Source organism: Lampetra planeri, chromosome 16 (assembly GCF_965212315.1).
Source record: "Lampetra planeri chromosome 16, kcLamPlan1.2.h2, whole genome shotgun sequence".
NCBI lineage: Eukaryota > Metazoa > Chordata > Hyperoartia > Petromyzontiformes > Petromyzontidae > Lampetra > Lampetra planeri.
Genome location: NC_136122.1, coordinates 815,034 through 836,528, shown reverse-complemented (window position 1 = coordinate 836,528; position 21,495 = coordinate 815,034). Strand labels below are relative to the sequence as shown.

The 21,495-nt window shown below is 47.7% G+C and overlaps 1 protein-coding gene across 3 annotated transcripts in view; it reads left to right on the top strand.

Moving 5' to 3' along the window:
* The window catches only part of LOC144722898 (ATP-binding cassette sub-family C member 8-like), a 117,534-nt gene that overhangs the window by 52,495 nt on the left and 43,544 nt on the right, over window positions 1–21,495 (top strand). For all 3 annotated transcript variants that reach the window (XM_078601303.1, XM_078601305.1, XM_078601304.1), the window contains 5 exons: window positions 1,599–1,698; window positions 6,782–6,892; window positions 8,296–8,371; window positions 9,074–9,179; window positions 9,341–9,379. In XM_078601303.1, coding sequence (XP_078457429.1) covers window positions 1,599–1,698; window positions 6,782–6,892; window positions 8,296–8,371; window positions 9,074–9,179; window positions 9,341–9,379 — 432 coding nt within the window. The remainder of the gene's footprint in view (window positions 1–1,598; window positions 1,699–6,781; window positions 6,893–8,295; window positions 8,372–9,073; window positions 9,180–9,340; window positions 9,380–21,495) is intronic.

Genomic DNA, 21,495 nt, shown 5'->3' with positions numbered 1-21,495 from the left:
TAAAGCCTGCATTGTCAGCCTGTGTTGCTGGTGAGGCACAATACGCAAAGGTGCACTTGGGGGGAAAGAGGCTGTCACTGTTGTGTCAGGAGACAGGCTGGCACATATGGGTCTCTGGTGCATGATACATTGAGTGGACCGACTCCGGCTGCTGCCATCATGACAAGGGATCAGTGCCCCCACATAGGACAGGAATGTGATTGACAGCCAAGGCTGCTGCCTCTTCCCCTGAATACTGCAGTGGAATGAATGGAGCGTGGGCACACGATAGTGAAGTGTTGACCACTGCGCGTCCTGAGTGTTTGTGTGCTCGTCCATCAAGATAAGGTGAGAGGTAGCGGTGGTAGTTGTTGCCTGCAACCAATCATTTTTTAAAGGGACGTAGATAAATATTGTGAGTTGGAAAGCCTATTCCCAGGCTGTTTTGCTTGCTACGTATAGTGTCAGGGAACGTAAATTGTAGCAGAGGGTTCGAGGTGGTGCAGTGGTTAGCGCACTGCACTATGAGTGATACGTAAACTGGAGTAAGTATAACTAAGCCACAATGACCAGTGTGGTAAAGTAGGGTCTAGGAGTCCCCTTGTCCGAGATAGTGTGGGGAGTCCTTCATCCAGCAGTGGATTTATAAAGGGCTGTAATTTGACCTTCACTGCATCATGTGTCCTCAAGGACATCAGCGGTGGCACAAAGTAATAGAGTGTTGCACATCAGATGACTAAAGATTGTGATGATAAGGATTGGTTGTACTACGGGGGGGGGGGGTGTTTTTGTGCCTAAAATGAGCTTCTTGTGCCAATTGTTGCTGAGCAGACAAAGGGGACAAAGATGGTGGGGCATAGTACTGGCCTGACGACACCTGCATGTGCATTGACATCTGTGGAGTCTTCCTCTGTGTATGTGTTTGTGTACGGGGAGCGGTGGCGCAGTAGTTCGTGCACTCTACTACGAACCTGATTACCTTAGTTCAATTCCCACTCACGACACAAAAACAGTGGTGAATATTTGAACCAGTCCTGGGACTTCTCTCGGTTGACTCAGCCTTAAATGTGTACCTGGTGCGATGTGTATAAAACATCAGCACTGGAGAGACAAAGGTGGCTGGGCGTGGTGTTGGCCATCCACCCCCTCGTGTGCCTTGTTGGCCTTCATTTGGTGCTCGCTAACCATGCTTGCCCCAATAGTCTTTTAAGGTTAGTGGTGTGGTGGGTAAAACTCAGCACCGCAACACTGCAGAAACAGAGGTGACCGGGCATGCTCCTGCCCACACCATCCCTCTCGTTCGGTGTGCCGACTCTTATAAGGTGCTTGCCAGTCGTGTAGCTATTGAGTGTGCAGGCAGTGCGCCTGCACCAGGCCCACAGGCCAGATAGGTGCAGGCGTCAGGTTTGTAGAGAGGGAGTAAATTGGAGAGGGGGCCTCATTTCATTTCTTGCACCGAGGCCAATGTCACCGACGCGACGCTATTGGTGCTTGCGAGCAGCACTTGCCCAGCAGGATGTAAGCAAGGCTCCACGGGAGATCTCTGCCTGTGGCTGTGTATGTTAAACTGCGGAGCTTCCGGCTGTTGTCCTCTGAGTGTGTGTGGTCGGACCGTGCAGCGTGCAGAAGCTGAAAGAGTTCCTGAGGAGCGATGAAATCCGTGAGGAGGGATCGTGTGCAGCATGGGATGCGCCCCCAGAAAGCAACAAGGAGGACATGGTGAGTGAGGGTGTGAGTGCTGTTGTGGAATTGATGTTCAGAGTGGTATGGCCGTGTCTCTGGGTTCTGGCTTCGAAGAGACGTCTGTGAATGCAGCAAGGGTGAGTGAGAGCTGCGGGGAGACAAGGAATGTTGGCTGTCGACTCTGCGAAGCTAAAGAGTTTCCCTCTTCTTGTCCCTATTTACATCACTAACTGTACCTCTCCTGACTTCCATCCACGTGTTCTTCACGCCAGTAGCAACTGCTTATTCTCTGACCTTCAAACCAAACCTCTGCTTTGTGCAAGGTTTTTCTCTCTTCATCATCAAGTTTTTTTTGGGTTAGATCCCGTAAATATAAATGTGTTGTTAAACCCGCCACCACCCAACACAGCCAATTCGTTCGGTTTGTCACGTAAACAAAACGTGCCAATTAGTTACTGGTTCAGTACTAAACCGGTTGTGTGTCTCTCTGCTTGACCACGACTCTGATCTGAAATCCCCTCTCCACTGGCATCCATCCCACCAAGTACTTTCAGTTGTTAATATGAAGGCCTTTATATCCTCTACCCACAAATAATCACTGGTCATATATGTAGAACCCCACCTCTCAACGACGGTAATTAGTTCCACGAAACCGGTTGTTACGTGATTTGGTCATTATGTGAGTATAGAAAGTGCACATTAAAGACTTAATTCGTTCCAATAGCACCGAAAGTTACCCATTTTTCACCCAAAAAACGTACTTTATAATATTTAAACAATGGATATAAATACATAAAGATACTAACAACATAAACACATCATGTTAAAGAAACATGGTTAATAAATGCATGAATTAATATTAACTGTAAAGTGATTAGTCGTTAAGAGGGGTGGTTGTTAAGAAGGGTTCTACTCTACATTACTATACACGACACTACTATACACGACACCAATATACACTACACTAATCTTGATTTGAAGCTTTCGTGATTGCAGGAATCCATACTCTTTGGTTCTTTCGGTAAAGTCACGTAGGAATAAAATAAAATAAATCACGGCGTTCCGGGCGCACGTGACTTTACCGAAAGAACCAAAGAGTATGGATTCCTGCAGTCACGAAAGTTTCAAATCAAGATTGAACCGCCTCTACGGGGAGGGTTTCCACACATCTGTTAGAGCTTTTAACAGACTGCGAGACAAGAAGGCTCACCTGATCGAGTCTTTCACCTTTCTCAAGAGATGCCGCGACAACAAGGTAATACCGACCACATTTACACTCACATCTGCTGCTGTCACTTCTCCTAACGCTAAATGGATCTTGTTTAAGGCCAGCTTATCGCTAATCTCAGAGAAAATAATATTTCTCCGATTTTGATAATTTAGACAAGCCTCTCTTACAATCACACTTAAAATTAACAGATAAAATGTCCACTTCTGATTGGGACCATCTAGATAACATGACAGTTTATTCTGCTACTTCAATGTCAACCAAATGCAATGTTAACTTGATCGCTAAATTCAACCTCCTGTCAAAAAAGAAGCCATTGCCACACGTTAAAAAGTTAGATATTAACAAGATTGTCATCAATCATAGTAACATCCCAATTTCCGACAGCCTAAAATCGGTACTAGCCAAAGGGTTGAATTTCGAAGTCACCCCTAAACACATCCCAGTGAATGATATAATTGCCCAGGTTGACGTAGCCCTCAAAGGCTTGGGACACATCCCGGCAGACGTTTATAGATCTGAAATCCCTGCTATCCTCAAAAATGCTAAGAAACCCATTAGCAACATCAGCAAGAACGAGCGTTTTGAACTCTCTAAATAAAAAAACAAAGATGACATTGTCATCCTCTCAGTTTGCAAAGGCAATGCCACTGTCATCATGGAAAAAAACACTTACAACAACAAAATTCAGGACCTTCTTAATGATGGCAGCTATTCCAAAATCAACAGAGATCCCACCAACCGCCTAGCTACAAAAACCAACAATATCATCACTAAATCAACTTCTCTAATCGATCAGACCAAGCAGAGCTCCCTAAAACCTTCGGCTGCGAGACCACCCAGATTATATGGCCTTCTAAAAATCCACAAAGTAGGTACCCCGCTCCGCCCTATCGTCTCCACCATTAACTCACACGCCTACAAACTGGCCCGATTTATTTCTGAGATCCTGCTTCCTTTCACGGGCAAGTCCACCTCAGCTGTACTTAACTCAGCTCACTTAGTTTCTTTAATCAAGGTCATCTCACTGTCTCCAGATTATTTGCTTGTCAGTTTCGATGTAGTCTCTCTGTTCACCAATGTACCTGTACCTGACACCATTGCAATCATTGAAGACTTGGTCCAACAAGGACTGATTCCAGATGTACCAACTTTGGCAAGGCATTCCCTTCCCAACACATATATCACCTGGAATGGTACATTCACAAACAAAATGAGGGTACCCCAATGGGTTCTCCCTTATCGCCAATGGTAGCGAATGTTTTCATGGAGAAATTTGAGACAGATGCCATCCAGACATCCACCCTACGTCCTTCCTCATGGAAGAGATACGTGGATGACAGGTTCGTCATCTGGCCACATGGCCTGCCAGCACTGAACCAATTTCTCAACCACATCAATTCCATACATCCATCTATCAAATTCACCATGGAAGTGGAAAAGGATGGCAAACTACCATTCTTGTATGTTTTGATCAAGAAGAGACCTGATGGCTCGTTGGGACATTCGGTCTACAGGAAAGCTACCAACACAGATGCCTATCTAAAGCCTGACTCCCACCACCATCCAGCCCAGAAGAATTCCCTCATCAAAACACTACACCATAGGGCCCATTGCATCTTCGACCAGCACCACTTAGCCTGTGAGTTGGAGCACGTACACCAAGCCCTCAAGATGAACGGATACTCGGACCGTACAATCCGCAAAGCTTTCTCCCCAGCCATGCGGAGACAACCTTCTGAGGATCCAACCAAAACCATCATTTTACCATACATAGCAGGGGTTACCAAAAATATTTCCAAAATCTTAAACAAACACAAAATTCAGGTTAGATTCAACACAGTACACAAAATCTGTTATTTAATCCCATCTGTAAAGGATGTGATTCCTGACATGCAATACCCTGGTGTCTACAAACTGAGTTGTGGTTGCGGCAGCAGTTACATTGGGGAAACGAAACAACATGTCTCGGACCGAGTTCGTGAACACAAGGCAGATCTGAAACACGGTAGGACCAATACCTCTGCCATTGCCGATCATTGTTTTAACGCTGTGGGCTCACACGAAATTGATTTTTCCAAGACGGAGGTACTCTGCAAACCTACCGGCTACCTTCAGAGATTTGTTCATGAAGCCATCCAGATTAAAAAATACAGACACAACTTCAACCGAGAGGATGGGTACAAACTGAGCAATCATTGGAAGGACGTTATTAACCAGGTAAAGTCTTAACTGACTGTGATGTTTCCATCCTACCTGCCTATGTCAGCTGTTATTTCCAACTCTCTGTGTGTGTCTCTCTCTCTTTCTATGCTTCTCTCTTAGATCTCTCATGCTCACATGTCTTTTGCATTGCACTCTCATGCCTTTGGATTGCACTCTCATGCTCACATGCCCTTTGGATTGCACCCTTTGGGTTGCACTCATGCCTTTTGATTTCACCACTCTTCGATTTCACATTAACATGCTAATCTCTCACATTAACATAGCCACTTCCGTGCCCTCGTCGAGGAGGCAGCTCTCCTATCTTACATTAACATGCTAATTTCTCACGTTAACATCACTAGCCCCGCCCACTTCTTTATGACCCTTGGGCTACAGCCATTTCAAACCTTTTAAATCAGTCTGCTTCAGCAGCAGACCATGCTTTCCCACCTGATGACAGACGCTTGTGTTGCACCCGAAACGTCGTGATTTATTTTATTTTATACCTACGTGACTTTTCCGAAAGAACCAAAGAGTATACACTACACTACTATACACTCCGTTACTATACACTACACATTGGGCTGTATGGAGGCCCGTCGTAAAGCGATTAGTTGTTAACATGTGTGGTTATTAAGAGCGGTTCTATTATATTACGTTTGAGTTTGTTTTATTTGTTACACAGATGATCCCATTTATTCAGTTACCCGACTGTATTACAAAGGTGATCAGTGGTGCTGGAGTACAGCAACAACAACAAAATCCAAAAACATTCACATTGGCAAGAACGAGGACAGGGTGTTCAGCAATATTACACAACTAGACTGTGTAAAGTATGTGTTATGAGTGTAACGATGCATTGAGTCCAATGGCGGAGCCATGGTTTTCAGGTGGGGGGGCAACCCCTCCAGCAATGAAAAATGATAGGAGTTGTAAGTAAGGACTTTTCCCTTGCTTTTTATTCGACGCGTGTGCGGCGATGGCGCAGCCATCGATCGAGTGTCGAATTCGAACCGTGTGTGATCAGCATCGCGCTCGCTGAAAGTATGCCTTCAGGGAAGTCGTGTACTGTATATGCAACTGCGCACAATTCTATGAGTCACTTATAACTGCTTTGCCGTTACTTATTGCCAATTATGGACTCAGACTATTGTCCTATCTAATAGAGTCCCTGGCACGTAATATTATGCTTCACAGTGGCAGTAGGGGTCGCAAAATGCCGATTTACTAACAAACCCCAATGATCCGATCGAAATTAGGGATTTCGATCGGTCCATTGGGGGGGGGGCACGTGCCAACCCCCCTCCCACTGGCTCCGCCAGTGATTGAGTAAATGATTGATTATTGTCAATTATTAAGCTCACAATACCTGCATCAAATCGTACTTTTGGTTCTTACATATTAATGTGTAATGGTTTCACATTGCCCCTGCAACTATTAGCTATTAGAAGCACTACTGACGATGCGCTCCCCAAATTTCACCAGACTCACTGTTCATGAACTCTTGGAAGTGCTTGCACAAAGGATAGTAACATCTCATCCTGTGTTCTTTGGAATCTCCTCTGTGCACGTGCTTACCATCGTCATCAGAGGTTTATATTGACTGTGACGTGAGAGCTCGTCTGTGACAGCTGTGTGTCGTCTGGCGTCGGTCTGCAACCTCCGTCTGCCACTTGCCGCCCTTAGCCACTGAGGGCCATAAACAGGAAGGCGGGAGGCAAGCGATACTGGAGCTCTCTGGACGCGCAGACGTGGCGGCAGCCCTCGCTCGGTGAAGGAGACGACGTGGCCTTGAAGGTAACTGGAGGATTATCCAGTGGACTGTGCGGTACACTACAGGGACATTGACAGCAAGGGTGGCGAGATGTTAACTCCCTCGCCTTGTATGCAGGAGGTCGTGGGTTTGATCCCAACCCTGACGCCTGCTGTATATTTGGAGTTTGCGTGTCTTTTTTTCCCTGTGGTCGTGTGGTTTTATCTCCGCTTATTCCGTTTTTTCCCTCCACATTTTAAAACACTCGCTTAAGTATTTGACTGCTATAAATGTTCACATGATAAGCCAATTTGTTGAGCTATCATTTATGGGCAGGTCACTTCTGCAAAAGCTATATAGCTCAGTGGGTTTCCTATGGTTAATTTAAAATGTTATATATATAATGCCGTCACACTACAAGAATATTCAGAACCCGATATATCCAGTGAACCAAACTGTACAGATGAGTAGAAAAAAGACAATTATTACAAACATTGTAAGATGACATTTAAACAAATACGATGCATTCTTCGATTGAATTGTAACCATCAAAGCAATGGGGGGCAAAGAGGGAGGGGGGTGGTGGGTGAGAGTTACACTCTCCCACGTGGTTATGTGCTGCCCGCCTCAGCCTGAGCCGTGCATGACGCTAGATACGTCTGCAGGTGCCGTGGGGCGGTAGTAGACCTCGCCTATCCCATTTTAAATTGCTGTGATCGATCACCACTATTGGTTATCGGTCCAATTTCTCCATTGATCGGGTGACAGAAAATTGGAACAAAAATCCCTCGCCCCTTTCACCCCTGCGTGCCATTGGACGGGAGGTGAGGGGCAGGGCTTGGTGACATCATAGGCCACGTCATGCTCGGGGTGGCTGTTGGGCGGATTCCTCCCTTCAGAGAGGCTGGATTTGGGGGGAGGCCGCTATTTTGAAAGGAGCCTGTATAATGGACTATGAAAATAGTCGTCAATAATATAAAAATCGTCGTTAATAATATAAAAATAATCAGGTAGTCGATGTTTTACCTCAGTCTCCTGGTTGTCCCAGCTTGAGTTAAAATAGTAGTTAAGGGTTTGTCTAAATTTTCTGTTTTATATATACAATTATAAATATTTTTTAAGGTGATTTCATAAAACATGGAAATTGCGAATGTGCAGGGCTTTTTGATAAAAAAAAACCCTTTGAATTTAGTTCAAATAATATTGGCGGTGAAAGTGAAATGGCTGCTGTAATGCACGTTTCACCACTAATGTATGAGACGTGGCCAGCATGGTTATCTTTGGCCAAAACAAACCCCCATGACTGACAAAGCAGCACGGGGAGGCCTTCACCCAGTAATGGATTGTCAAAGGGCAGAAAATTATTATTGTTGCTATGAAAGCATTTTAAATTATCACCACACTTAACAAACATGTCTGTGCCCTTGTAATGGTGTCTGGTCGCAAGGTAACCAGTGGGGTTTTCAACTGGACCGGCAGCGGCATCCCAACTCTCTCCAACATCAACATCCAAGTACCTCACGGTATGAGCAGAACCCTGCTCCTTTGCCCTTTCTTATTAATCGCCCGTCGTAAAAAAACTACATCATGACAGTTCGGTGGAGTTTTATAAATCACCGAGTTTACGCGCAGTATTTGTCACTGCTATTTTCTGGAGGACGTAGAGAGGGCTCGGGCAATGCCACTGAAGTCCTTTTAAATCTGCGCAGGTGCCTATTGGTAAACTATATTTTCCAGCAGAGCAATATGAAGGTCTTGTACGAGTCCTCAGTGACAGCATGATAATTATGATATGATTTTTGTTACTACAACAACACAATCTATTTTTTTCAGTTCAGCTTTTCCTTCCGTTTATTCCTTCACATAATAGTGGATGTGCGAAGGCTGTTCGCTCACATTATTCCTAGCTACTGTTGCTTCCCTCGCACATCCACTCTTCATCTTAACATCTGTTTACAGATTCCTGTCCTCCACCACCCACCTCTTCCCCGTCTGTTCCACATCTTTCCTTTCAACGTTTTAAATTCCTCTTCCATTTTTTCCATCCTCCAAACACGCTTATCATCTATCAACTGAGAACTTCACCACACCCCTCCCCGCCCTGACAAGCACTACACCACTCTCTCCACCACCTGACCTGGCGGACTCATCCCTACCTATTACCCCCCCCCTCACCACCACTACTCCAATCTCTCTGCCACTCCGCCTACACCACTCATCCCCAGGGCAGATGACGATGATCGTGGGCCAGGTTGGATGTGGGAAGTCGTCACTGCTGCTGGCCACCCTTGGTGAGATGCAGACCATGTCAGGAGCCGTCAACTGGAACAGGTGATCGCAAGGACGCGCCAGTGGCTACAGAGGGATGGAGTAGTGTCCAGTTTACACGTCTTCTGCATTTGGAATACAATTCCCATGTAACAGCAGCTGACCACACCCAAGGCTGTGATGTGGGCACGTCTTGTAATGCTGTGTTGTTTCTGCTTTTTTAGTCGGGTGGGGAGTCCTTCCACACCAGATGGGCGAAGGAGGTACTGCAAACATAACCGCACACATTGCACAGCTCACACCGCGTCTACCTACTGTGCACTCACTGATACTGGGCTGTAGCTAGGCCTCGGCAAGGTAAGGTAAAAGTTAAAAGGTAAAAACAACGAGCCTACCTTTACCCTACCTTTTACCTTACCACAATACAATCACTCTACCCTACCTTTTACCCTTTAGCAGGTAAGGTAAAAGGTAAAAAGCAACGAGCCTACCTTTTACCCTACCTTCTACCCTTACCCCATACAAATTACCCGATTACAGGGTAATTACTAGGGAACTAAACATGAAAAAGGTTTCTAATGGTAAATGCTAGGTAGAGCGCTTTAGTCATATAGAATACACTCGATGATTCCAATTTTACACGCCTGTTGTTGTCGTTGTCATTGTTGTCGTTGTTGTATCCTCAAATCTTGTAACTCAATTTTAACCCACTTCCCAATATGGTATCGACTGCAAACTTGGTCTACTTATGTCATACTGATGACAATACGATATTCTATCATAAAATATATATTTAAACATTAATTTTTATGTTATGTTTCGGCTTGGGTCTAATTTTCCACGCTCAACTAACGTTGGCTGTAATTGGCCACAGTCCCTTTCGTTATGGCAAGCTTCGGGCCACTTCTTGGAGTCGTGTAGTTCTGCCATTACCCATACATTAAATAAAAGCGTGTTTTTAAAAAGTTTTTTTTATATTCCTTATTAAATGGAGGCCACGGACTGCACCACGGAGCTTCTAGCGGTAAACAAGTTATCGTATTTACCGGGTAATACTTCGCGCTACTTTTACCCTACCGGGTAATTCTTCCGAGCTACCTTTACCCTACCCTTTACCTTACCCCTTGGCATGTCGACACCTTTACCTTTACCCTTTTACCCGGTAAAAAGGGTAAATTACCTTATCGTGCCGAGGCCTAGCTATAGCGCTCCATTTTGTCACGAGACTTCCAGCCCGAACGCCCTGGAAGCAGCAGAGATAAGTCGTTAAACCTGGCACCACCCGACACAGCAAATTAGTAAGGTTTGTCACGTAAACAGAACATGCCAATTCGTTACTAGTACAGCACACCGGTGTGTTGGAGAGTAAATCCATAACATTTACAATCTGAGTACGACGTTTCGCCAGTAATTACGGATGATGATGCTAGTTGTAATTACTGGCGAAACGTCGTACTTAGATTGTAAATGTTGTGGATTTAGTCTCCAACACACCGGTGTGCTGTACTAGTAACGAATTGGCATGTTCTGTTTACATGACAAACCTTACTAATTGGCTATGTCGGGTGGTGGCGGGTTTAATGACACATTTATATTTACGCGATCTAACCCAAAAATCCTGTATTATGGACAATATTGGTCACGAAAGCCTACGTGTTAAACTAGCAGAGATAAGATCAGAAAATTCAAGCTCGTGAAATATATTTTGACGACAATTTTTAGTGTTAAGTAATATATACTTTCATTAATTAATTAATATTTTTCTTCTTGTTCTCATTTCACCGCTGAAGGCTTCCCTGCACCGTTACAGTCACGTGGGTTGTTTCATCATGCTTCATCAAACTGGTCGGAGTGAATTGGTGTCGTTATGGAGAGTGGGGGGAGTGAGTGCAGTTCAGATGTTACTCGCAACTGATGTTAGCCATAGCCGGAGATTGAACTCAGGACGCTGTATTCAGAGTGCAGTGCGCTACCGCTACGCTTGGCAGTGTCAAGGGCAGTGACACGGCCCACCCGTAGTGTGTTGGCCACGTTGGAGAGGTTCACGGTTCAAATCAAACGGCTGCCCTGATTATTAGGGGTGCCATGGTGCCGAGATGTTAACTACCTTATCTGGTATGCAGGAGGTAGTGGGTTTGATCCCGACCCTGGCGCCTGCTGTATATTTGGAATTTGCGTCTCTCTCTCCCCGTGGTTGCGTGGATTTTTTTCTGGGTTCTCCAGTTTTTCCTTCCACATTTAGAATCAACGTGCGTTTAGAGTATTTGCCTGCTATAAATGATAGGTCACTTCGTTGACCTATCATGTGTGGCCAGGTCACTTCTGAAAAAGAGACATATATAACTCAGTGGGCCTTACCTGGTAAAATAAAAATAAATCCATAGTAATGCTACACACTGGCTGCTTCACAGTCGACGTTAAAGATCCCCTGACGTCATTTGCAAGGGTAGGCCATTGTGTACTGGAATCAGGGCCTAAATTTGCCAATTAATCAAATTACCAAGCAATTACTTAATTGGGATGATGCACAGTAATGATTGCCTCTTACTGACAAACTAAGGCCCCAGGTCACTCTTGCAAATTATACGATCCTGGTCTCACCTGGTTAGACAAAATAAACTGGAAACCAAGTGGCGATAGCAGCAGCGGGTGGCACTGGGTGGTGTTGAGATAGATTCTCAAGATGTCGGTGCACCCAATATGAAACAGAAATTATCCAAAAAAAGTTTGACTCAATTTTCGTACGGGCATGCACATACCCACAGACAATTGTGTAATTCCTACACAAAGTTGCAATTGTCAAGTTAATTGAAATGAAGCGATGGGCCTTTCTAAAGATGCAAGGCTTTCGAAGTAAAAATATCAAAACAAAACTCGACACAAAGAGTAGCTTTTAACAGCATTTATTTGACAACATTCATCAATATCACAGCGACCTTAAAGCAAGAGTATAAGCACAGTTTAGACATGACATACTACATATATCTGCGTTTATTTAAATATCTACGTTTATTTAAACATTATTTGGTGATGCTGCTGCTGTTGCTTCGTTGGCAGTGGTGCACAAGCACTGCTAACAATAAACTCAACATGTTCATCAATAACACTGTAGCCTTAAAGGGTAAGGTATAAGTACAGTATACATATTATATACTTTTCCTTTAAGGCCACAGTGGTATTGATGAACGTGTTGAAGAGTGTATTGTTAGCTATGCTTGTGCACCACTGCCAATTCAAACAACAGCAGCAGCATCACCACCAAATAATTTGTTTAAATAAACGTACATGTCGTCCAAATTTGAGAGGGGTAGGGATAAAAGGGGGAATGGGTTTGGGTTGGATAAGAGAAGAGGGTTGAAGTTACGCTAGAACCAAAGCCGTCGCTTTGGGGTCGAGCCACGTGCCCTCTGCTGTGCCCTCGCTGGACACCACACAAGGAAGAGACGTGAGGCAGGGCCCAGAGGGAATCGCCCAAATACTCCGCTTCTGAATGCAGCAGCAGCAGTAGCAGCAGCAGGTTGTGCCCATGCTCAAGCTTGCCTTTTGCATCGGCGCATCACTGCAGCGTTGACCTTAACACGCACTTGGATGTTACATGCAGCCCCCTGGATTGCGACGGCTCCTCTGAGGAGAGTGACAGGTACCGCCACCGCGCTTCAGCTCCACCCTCCGTAACCCTGTGCTTGTGCATCAGAACATGCATGTGCATGCCCATTCTTCTGTCCGTCCATCGTTGCGGTGGTCTTTGGCCCCCGTTTTTGGAGACACATTTGCCCATTCATGCAGATGAGCAATGGTCATTCTTCGGGAGGGACTGAACCTGGGACTCCATACACTGGAGCAACATCACGGTGTCCTTGATCTGGCTATGAAGCATCTTCCACTAATGGATCGGATGCATTAAAAGTTCCCACTTACACAAGCATCCAGCCACAACGTTGCAGAGGCCAAGGATCAGCACATATTTCTTGACCAACAAAAATATGGGCAACGCTGCATATCTTGTACCTTGTATTTATTGCAAATCGATTTTCATCTGAAACGAACATTCTGTCATCGCACCCCTCCACTGGCACATTTGAGCCAGCCCATGGTGCCTCATGATAGGGGTGGTTTTGTACCGGATTATGTGCCATGCCAGGCCAGAACCAAACCGTGAAACCCTGGCCTCACGCGAAGACGTCTGAATCTGGCCCAGGGCCAGAGGTAGGGTGAATCGTGAGTTGCTCATTCTGCAGTGGGTAAATATCTTTGTTGGGTGGAGCGGTGGCACAGCGGTTAGTGCACTGCGCTACGAAGCCAGGGACCTGAGTTCGATACCCGCTCACGGCCAACAGCAGTGACGATTATTTGAACCGGTCCTTGGCCTCCCCTAGGTCTACTTAGCCTCAAATGAGTACCTGGTGTTGTGTGTAAACATCACCACTGGGGAGACAGAGGTGGCCGACCATGGTGCTGGCCACTCACCTCCTCGTATTTGTATACATGCTGAACTTCTTTCGCACTGTATGTAGCCAACCATGGTAATCGACGTTCATAGATGCGTCACGCTAGCAGCACTTGCCCCAACAGTCTGTTGCAGACTATTCGAGAGATCTTTGTCTAGATTATTTGGTGCCTCCCAATCTGTGCCGGGATGGCTCTGAATGGCCCCAGCATGACTCGGTTTTACCGAGGAACATTGGTCTAAAATGATTGCTGTCCTCACTGAATACAAGATGCATCACAGATAATACTATTTGTTTCAGTATCATAATGTCTACCTACCATGGCATGTTTTTTTTATCCATTGCAGATGAAAAGTCGTGTTATGCAATTCTATTCCAATGCGGAGTGTGGAGTAGCAGACCTGTGGTTGATCCAGGGCTCACTTCACACGGCATGCTGGAACTTCCCCAATCTGTTCCCAGGTTTCCATGACGTGGGTGGTACGATGTCACTTCATGTCCATTAGAGCAGTGGTTCTCAACCTTGTTTGGCTCATGTACCCCTTGTTGAATTTTGTTTCAACCGAGTACCCCCCTTATCTGACCCAACATGGTTCTGAGAAATAAATGTATGAATAATGAACATGAATATTTTAACCAATTTTCCATTTCGTGAGTTATACTAACTAGCTCGTAACTGCAAGCGAATAAACCAAATTCAACGGACGCTTTGCGCTCGCCGGTTACTCTTGGAAACCACATTGGTACGATCAATGAGTTTGGAAAGGTCTTCTATATCGTTGTAGGTTACAATATGGATTAACATCTTATCGTAGTTATTTTATATTGGCAGATTAATTCGTGAATTATTCAATGACTCTCACGTATGATGTAATTTCACACATTTATAAATCACGTCACGTACCCCCTGGGACATTTCCACATACCCCCAGGGGTCTGCGTACCCCCGTTTGAGAACCACTGCATTAGAGATTCCTGATTCTCGCAAGAATCGTGATTCTTCTGTGGGTGATTCCAAATGATGAAACCTTTTTATTTAACGGGATTCTAGCATGGATTCTGCCATGAAAGAATCAACAGAATGTGAATCTTAGTAATTCGAGCCAGCTAGAATCCACGACCCTTCCGACTGCTAGGGGTTGGAGTAAACACGGTCATATGGGCGCCACGGTGGCGAGATGTTTACTCCCTCACCTGGTATGCAGGAGGTCGTGGGTTTGATCCTGACCCTGATGCCTGTATATTTGGCGTTTGCATGTTTTCCCCATGGTCGTGGATTTTTTTCCCAGTCCTCCGGTTTTTCCCTCTACACTTGGAAACATGCATTTAGAGTATCTGGCTGTGATAAATTTGCAGATGATAAGCCACTTCGTTGAGCTATAAATGATAGGTCACTTCGTTGACCTATCATTTGTGGCCAAATCGCTTCTGAAAAAAGAGCTGTATAGCTCAGTGGGCCTTACCTGCTAAAATAAAAATAGTTTAGTTTTCGCCTTCATACAGCGAAGTTGCTGTGGTCTATTAAAAACATCACTTATCAGCAGCTATTTGCTTGACTAGCTATGAAGTGTTTTGACGGATGTATTCAGGCAAGAACAGCAGCAGCAGCCGCCACCATCTGTCAGTGGTGGTGGCATGGCTCCAGTGCCTGTGATTGGGACTCGTGGCACCATAAGGCCACAAATAGTGAACGCTCACTGGCACAGGTGTTGAGAGCTATCTCACTGTGCTTTGGCTGCCTGGCACTCTTCTCATTGTAGCGAAGGTTGCTCCACCACATTGTGGTATTGGAGGGCAGCCCAACACCATTAATTGCCAACCTCCACAGGGGATAGCTCTGACACAGTGCAAGCCAAAAGCAAGTGCACTCTTCGGGCAAGTCCCTGTGCATGACTTTGAACTACATGTTAATTATATAAGAATCGAAGCTTTCTTGACTGCAGGAATTACTATTTGGTTCTTTCAGAAAATTCACGTAGAAAGAAATCTAATTAAATAATAATAGAATACGACGTTTCGATTGCAACACAAGCAACCATCATCAGGTACAAATGAATGAGAAAACAAACATAGTGAACTTGGAAATTTTATGCAATACAAAACAGAGAGTCGGCCAACAAAACAGTCAACACCCCACCTGGTTGATTACGTTCTTCCAAAGATTGCTAAATTTGAGAGAGAGACAAAACAGAGACACACAGACCTGACACACAAACAGAGAGAGACTCACACAGAGACAAACAGAGAGAGACACACACATAGGCACACAGAAATACGTCTCTGTGTCGAGGCCTTAAATAGAGAGAGACCTTACCAAAAGAACCAAAGAGTACATGGTCATTAGCCTGTGCGATATCCATTGTATACCCACATTGTCCCCAATTTTTCCCAAATGACGATACCAGTCGATTATGTCATGTCCCTTCCCCCGTGTGGCTCCATCTGTCCAGCCGAATGATATTTGACTGTGCATGGTGAATATGCGTGTGTGTGTATGTTGATCTTTTTTCGCACCGTACGTATCCAACCATGCTAAAGCGGGCCGATTCAATATAGCAGTGCAACCAGGGTTAATCTGGCACGGGGCCGCAAAGACGTGGAGCTCGGTGTTCAGAGACAAGTCAGGCAGCGTTCGCAAACCACTGCAGAGCCAGTAAAATCAAGTCAACCACAACTCCCTGGCTGCCCGTGCTGTCCCACATCTCTCCCCCACACATCCGCAACGATGCTGCAACCCTCCGGGAAGTCTTGTGACTTTAGGAAAACAGTCGCCTCTCCATTCATCAGGACCTCAATAACGTCCCTTGTCATTGCTTGAAGTCACGTAAGCCCTTTTGGACCCATACGCTTAACCTTTCAACAATGCGAGTTCAACATCGATGAAGCTTAGATAGCTGAATGTAGTTCAAAATAATGCACAAACAAACACCTTGTGAAAGACCCAACGAAGAAGATCCCTGGATATGACTTCCACAAAGCTCATGGTCTGCCCCAAACCACATCCGCACAACCCATGGCAGATGTGGATACCTGATGCACAATTGGAAAATTAAAACTCTCCAGTGTGGGACCCTGGTCATCCAGAACAGACCATACAACGTATAACGACGCAAAGCTCGATCCATAAATACGAAGGGGACATCACAGCGATACACTCCGCTGGCTCCTGTCGCGGTAATCTGGGTTGACCACCTGAATGTGAAATTGTAGTTGTTGCTTTGCATCTACATCAACTGTACGAAAGAAGAAGAAGATTGCTTGCAGGTGAAGAACCTTTGATGACTCTTGGACACCGTTGGTGAGGCACACGTATTTATTCCGTACAAGTAGTCACAACTGTGGACATACAATACTAGAGGGGGTATCGGCCCCCTCACCCGGCTAGCTGGGAATACACTGCTAGCTATCTCTGACCTACCTCCTAGTCCTCCACTAACGGGCTAGGGGAGGCTGTCTGGCCCGACACTGGTAAGTCGGGCTACGGTACCCGGAGTCCCAGAGCACTAGCTCTGGTTCTTGGGACCACGCCGCTGGCTCGGTCCTGCGCGGCCCTGACAAGGGCGGCGTCCCAGAGGAGTCCAGGGCTCTAGCTAGACGATCTTCGGTCTTCACTGGTTTAGCTTTAACATTCTGCCCCGAGCCCTCTGACACATCCCCCTTTATACTCCACCCCCGCTGAGGGGTGGGGCCCAGGGCTGCCTGGTGCGGACGTCGTTGAGAGCACCCCCCCCGTGCACTCACGTAGCCCCGCCCACTGTGTTTGTTTCCCATAAGCTGCCATGCATAACGGCTCTCTCTCTAACACCCCTACATCACCCCCCCCCCCCCGCATAGCTTGCAGCCGTCCCGGCTGCCAACATACAAAAAAAAAACGACAATAAAAGCGCATTTACCCCCTGACCGCGCGTGTGCCTCACTATTTTTCAACATAACGCGAAGAGAACAACAACAAGAACCAGAAAACCCCGAAGGGAAAACAGCCCGACGCACCCCCCCCCCCCCGAATAAATACGAATTCCGTAAAAGCAACGTATATACAAATCGCAAGGAACCCCCAACACACACACAACACAACACAATGTGCCAGGAGCACACCACCGACGCAGCGCACAGTAACCATACACGTGAAAATAAAAAAAAATTCTTCTTTTTGTGCATCACAAGAGTCTGCGCATTCTTGCGCGCGTCCTTGCCGCAGGCCCGTCACACGGGGCAACCCCGGATGGCGGACCATCCGGTGGCAGCTGTCCATTTCGAAGTGAGTCTGCGCTTGATGTCGCGAGACCCTCGGCATCCCCCGTAGGGGTTGTTGGGCGGGAGCCCGTCATTCCTGGTGCACCTGGGGGCGGGACAGCCGGCAACACGTCAGGCGAGAGCATTAGAGACGGACCCTTTGAGTCGGCCGACCCCCCACATGTTTGGCCACGCGTGTGTGGAGTGGGGCCTCGCACCGCAACGAAGGGTTTCAGCCTAGAGGGGTGCACAAACCACCGGCGCTTCCCCCATTTGATGCGAACGCACTGAGGCCGCAAAACCTCGACCACCTCGACGGGGCCCCGCCACGGCCGCACCAGTTTTGAGGTCGCGAGTGGTACCTGGGGACAGTGCAGCCACGCCCTGTCCCCCGGCTTCCACTGCAGCACGTGCGCGCGACCCAGTCTGAGGCGCTCATTCGCTTTCTGACGCCTGTCGGAATTCAGCATGGCAGCATCCCGTGCCTCAGTCAATTTCGCAAGGTTAAATTTAACATGGTCGGCCAATTTAGTTTTTCCCAGCGGCGCGGGGATCTGCAGCTGTGCCCGAACAGGTGGGTCAGGTTCGTGGCCATACATGAGGAAGAAGGGTGAAAATCCCGTCGCAGCATGGGGGGCCAATCTGTATGCTGCCAGGACCCCTTGAATTTGCAAGTCCCAATCGGTCTGTGAGTCCGAAACCTGCTGCGACAACATAGACGTGATGGTTCGATGCAGACGCTCGACCATCCCGTCAGTTTGCGGGTGATAGGGAGAGGTACGAATTTTTTTCGTTCCCAGGAGCTCACAGACCTGTTGGAGGAGTTTGCCGGAAAAAAATTTTCCCTGGTCGGTCAGCAGCCGCTCCGGAGCACCTTTGTCCATGATGTAACCTTGGACAAAGGCCTCCACGATGGCTGCTGCCGACTGGTTGGCCAGGGGCCAGGCCATAGGCCAGCGCGTAAAGTATTCCACCCCGGTCAACAAATATCTATTGCCCCTAGGGGTGGCGGGAAATGGCCCCAGAATATCCAGCGCGACAAGTTCGTTCACTCTGGAGACTCTGATAGACTGCAAAGGCGGGTTTGACTCCCGTGCTGGTGGTTTTCGCTGCGCACACCGAGGGCATGATGCCAACAGATCTGCGACATCCCTCGTCATGCCTGGCCAAAAAAAATCAAGCTGGAGCAAGGCGAGGGTCTTTTGGGTACCCAGGTGGAGGAGGCGCTCATGAGCAGCCCACACCACCCTACCCCGTAACTCAGAAGGGACCACCAGCCGGTGTCGATGGGATTTCCCGTCCCAATGCATCAGCAACCCCGCGTGCATTTCCCATGCGTCGGCATCACCCGTCCCCCGCCCCGCCTCCCCGGCGCGACGACGCGACGCGAGGAGGGAGGTATCCTCCATCTGGAGGCGCCCCCATTCATTAACAGGCAAACCCAGCAGGGAATCTTTTCCCTGTTGTGTGATAGAATTTGGAAGCAATGTTTCGTCATCGGCGGCGGCCGCCAGGAACGGAACCGGCATGTCCCCTGCTGGCTTGCAACGTCCCGACCCCAGGAGGCATGCACATTCGGAGGTGGTTGGCATGCGCGACAGAGCGTCCGCGTTGGTGTGGCGAACGCCCTTACGGTAGGTGGTTTCGAAATCAAAATCCTGGAGGATCTCCAACCATCGGGACAATTGTCCCGATGGCTGTTGAACTCGCAGGGCGTACTGCAGTGCCGCATGATCTGTGCGGACGGTGAAATGCCGACCGTACAGATATGGACGATACTGTTGGATGAAATAGACAATTGCCAACAGTTCCCTACGGGTGACACAATATCTTTGCTCCGCTGGAGACAACACCCGACTGCCGTACGCAACCACCCGTTCCACGCCGTCAACCACCTGGGAAAGCACGCCCCCAATACCCGTGTTGCTCGCATCGGTGTCGAGCAAAAATGGTTCCGAAAAATCGGGGTAAATCAAGGGAGGAGCTTTTACCAGGGCGTCCCGAAGGGAGCAGAAAGCAACCTCGTCCTCCTGACCCCAGTGGAACCGAACCCCTTTTGATGTTAAAGCGTGTAGGGGTTTGGCAATCGTCGCAAAATCAGCGACGAACCGTCGGTAATACGACGCGAAGCCAATGAAACTCCTGACCTCTCCCACCAAGGTGGGAGTCGGCCAGGAGCTGACACACTGCGTTTTGGCGGGATCGGTAGCAATACCTGAGCGCCCCACGATGTGCCCCAAATAACGCACCGAATCGCGTAACAAATGACATTTTTGGGGTTTGAATTTAAAATTAGCAGCCCGCATCTTTAGGAAAACCGCCCGCAACCTCTGGAGATGTTCGTCAAAAGTTTTACTAAAGACGATAACGTCATCCAAATAAATCAGGCACGACTCCCATTGCAATCCAGCCAAAACCAATTCCATCAAACGCTGGAAAGTTGCCGGCGCTGAGTGTAAGCCCATCGGCAACCGGTTGAATTGGAACAGGCCGTGCGGTGTACGGAAATCAGTTTTAGGCTTTGAATCATCGTCCAGAGGAAGCTGCCAGAATCCCGAAAGTAAATCCAGTGTGGAGAAGAATCGCGCTCCCGCCAAGGCGTCCAGCGATTCGTCCATCCGTGGGAGCGGGTATGCGTCGGCAACCGAAATTTTGTTAAGGCGCCGAAAATCAACGCAAAACCGCAACGAGCCGTCCTGCTTTATAACCAGGACGATCGGTGCTCCCCAAGGGCTGGTGGAAGGAGAAATGATGTCGGCGGCTAACATGTCATCAATAGCCGATTTGACATGGTCCTTTTCGGCGGGACTTAACCGAAACGGATTCTGGCGTATTGGCGCGCTGTCACCCGTGTCAATATGGTGACGCAGCAGATGAGTGCAACCCAAATCGTATTTGTCCCGACTGAAAACGTCGGAAAATTCCCGCAGTAGCGTTCTAAGCTGTTGGCGCTCTGAATTTGACAGGTCCGTCGATCCCGCACAAAGCGCATCGAGCCACCCTCCATCGCTGTCCGAATGTGGGTGCGGCCGGGGAGCAGTGCCGACGTGATTCGCAACAGGTTCCTCGCAGGGCACCGGCGTCGCGTGAGCAAGCACCGTCCCTTGAGGAACTACCACTGTCTGCGACCCCACATTGAGGACCGCGATGAAAGGGTCCCCGTCCCCTCTTACGACGGTCTGGGCCGGAATCAAATGAGGTCCACTAACCCCGGCCCTAGATGGTCCCAGCAGAATTCCCTGGTCCCCAATGCCCTCAGCGAAGGGCCGACGAAGTTTTAGAGGCATCAACATTTGAGCTCCCGGCGGCACACGAACTATTTTAACGACGAACGCTGGTACTGTTACGAACGCCGTCCGAGCCGCAGTAGGGGAAGGCAGGAACGCCATGCGTCCTCCCGACGGGAGCTCAATGCATCCCTGGTCTATTAAAATACGAATCAGCATTTTGCCCAAGAAGTCCGTCCCCAGCAGGCACGGAACCGCCAGCGAGGAGGAAACAAAAATCGGGCCCGACAATTTGATATCCCCGATACAAATTTGCGCTCGAATCTGTCCAATGATGCCAAGAGAGCCCCCGTTAGCAGCATAGAATGGGACGTTAACCGGCAGTAAAGGACGGCTCTGGACAGGTAGAATATTGTAAATGAGTTCGGAAATGATGGTCGCCGATGCCCCCGTATCGACCAGGATGCGTAC